This window comes from Penaeus monodon, chromosome 19 (assembly GCF_015228065.2).
Source record: "Penaeus monodon isolate SGIC_2016 chromosome 19, NSTDA_Pmon_1, whole genome shotgun sequence".
Taxonomy (NCBI): Eukaryota; Metazoa; Arthropoda; class Malacostraca; order Decapoda; family Penaeidae; genus Penaeus; species Penaeus monodon.
Window position 1 is genome coordinate 39,719,415 of NC_051404.1, and position 467 is coordinate 39,719,881.

General features: G+C 37.5%; 1 protein-coding gene across 1 annotated transcript in view; it reads right to left on the bottom strand.

The window, feature by feature from the left end:
* Positions 1 to 65: 65 nt before the first annotated feature.
* Positions 66 to 467, bottom strand: part of LOC119585226 (glycine-rich cell wall structural protein-like) — a gene marked incomplete in the record, with an annotated part of 3,253 nt that continues 2,851 nt past the window's right edge. The window contains 1 exon segment of the mRNA XM_037933885.1: positions 66 to 467. Coding sequence (XP_037789813.1) covers positions 315 to 467 — 153 coding nt within the window.

Consider the following 467-nt stretch of genomic DNA (forward strand, 5'->3'; position numbering starts at 1 on the left):
ATCAAAAATGGATGAACTTCACTCACTGACTTTAGTTAGCGGCAACCTGATTAGTAAATTAGTCACTGCTTTGCTTTTTTATTAAATCTTGTGCATATTTTGACACCAAAAATAATACAATTTTGGCTTAGATTTTATACACAACGAAATTAGAGTAACGAAACTGTTTTATTTCTTGTAATCAAGTTTATGTTTTACAGTTTTATCTGTAAATAACAAAGCCCAATAGCGTAGGTTCTCAAACTTTTCCATTATCCTCAATTTCCTCTTAGTCTCGCGGTTCCTTCGGGCACCTTGGACATGGCCTTTCTTTATCATGTACTTTCGTCCTTCCCTTCGTCGGATTCGGTGTTTGATCTAACACTAGCTGGTCCTTTTCCATCGGTTTGACGTCCAGCAGCTCTAGCCCCAAATAAGTCTGCTATTCCACCAAAAAGGTCAAATTCTCCATTGGCTTGGTTTTGTTG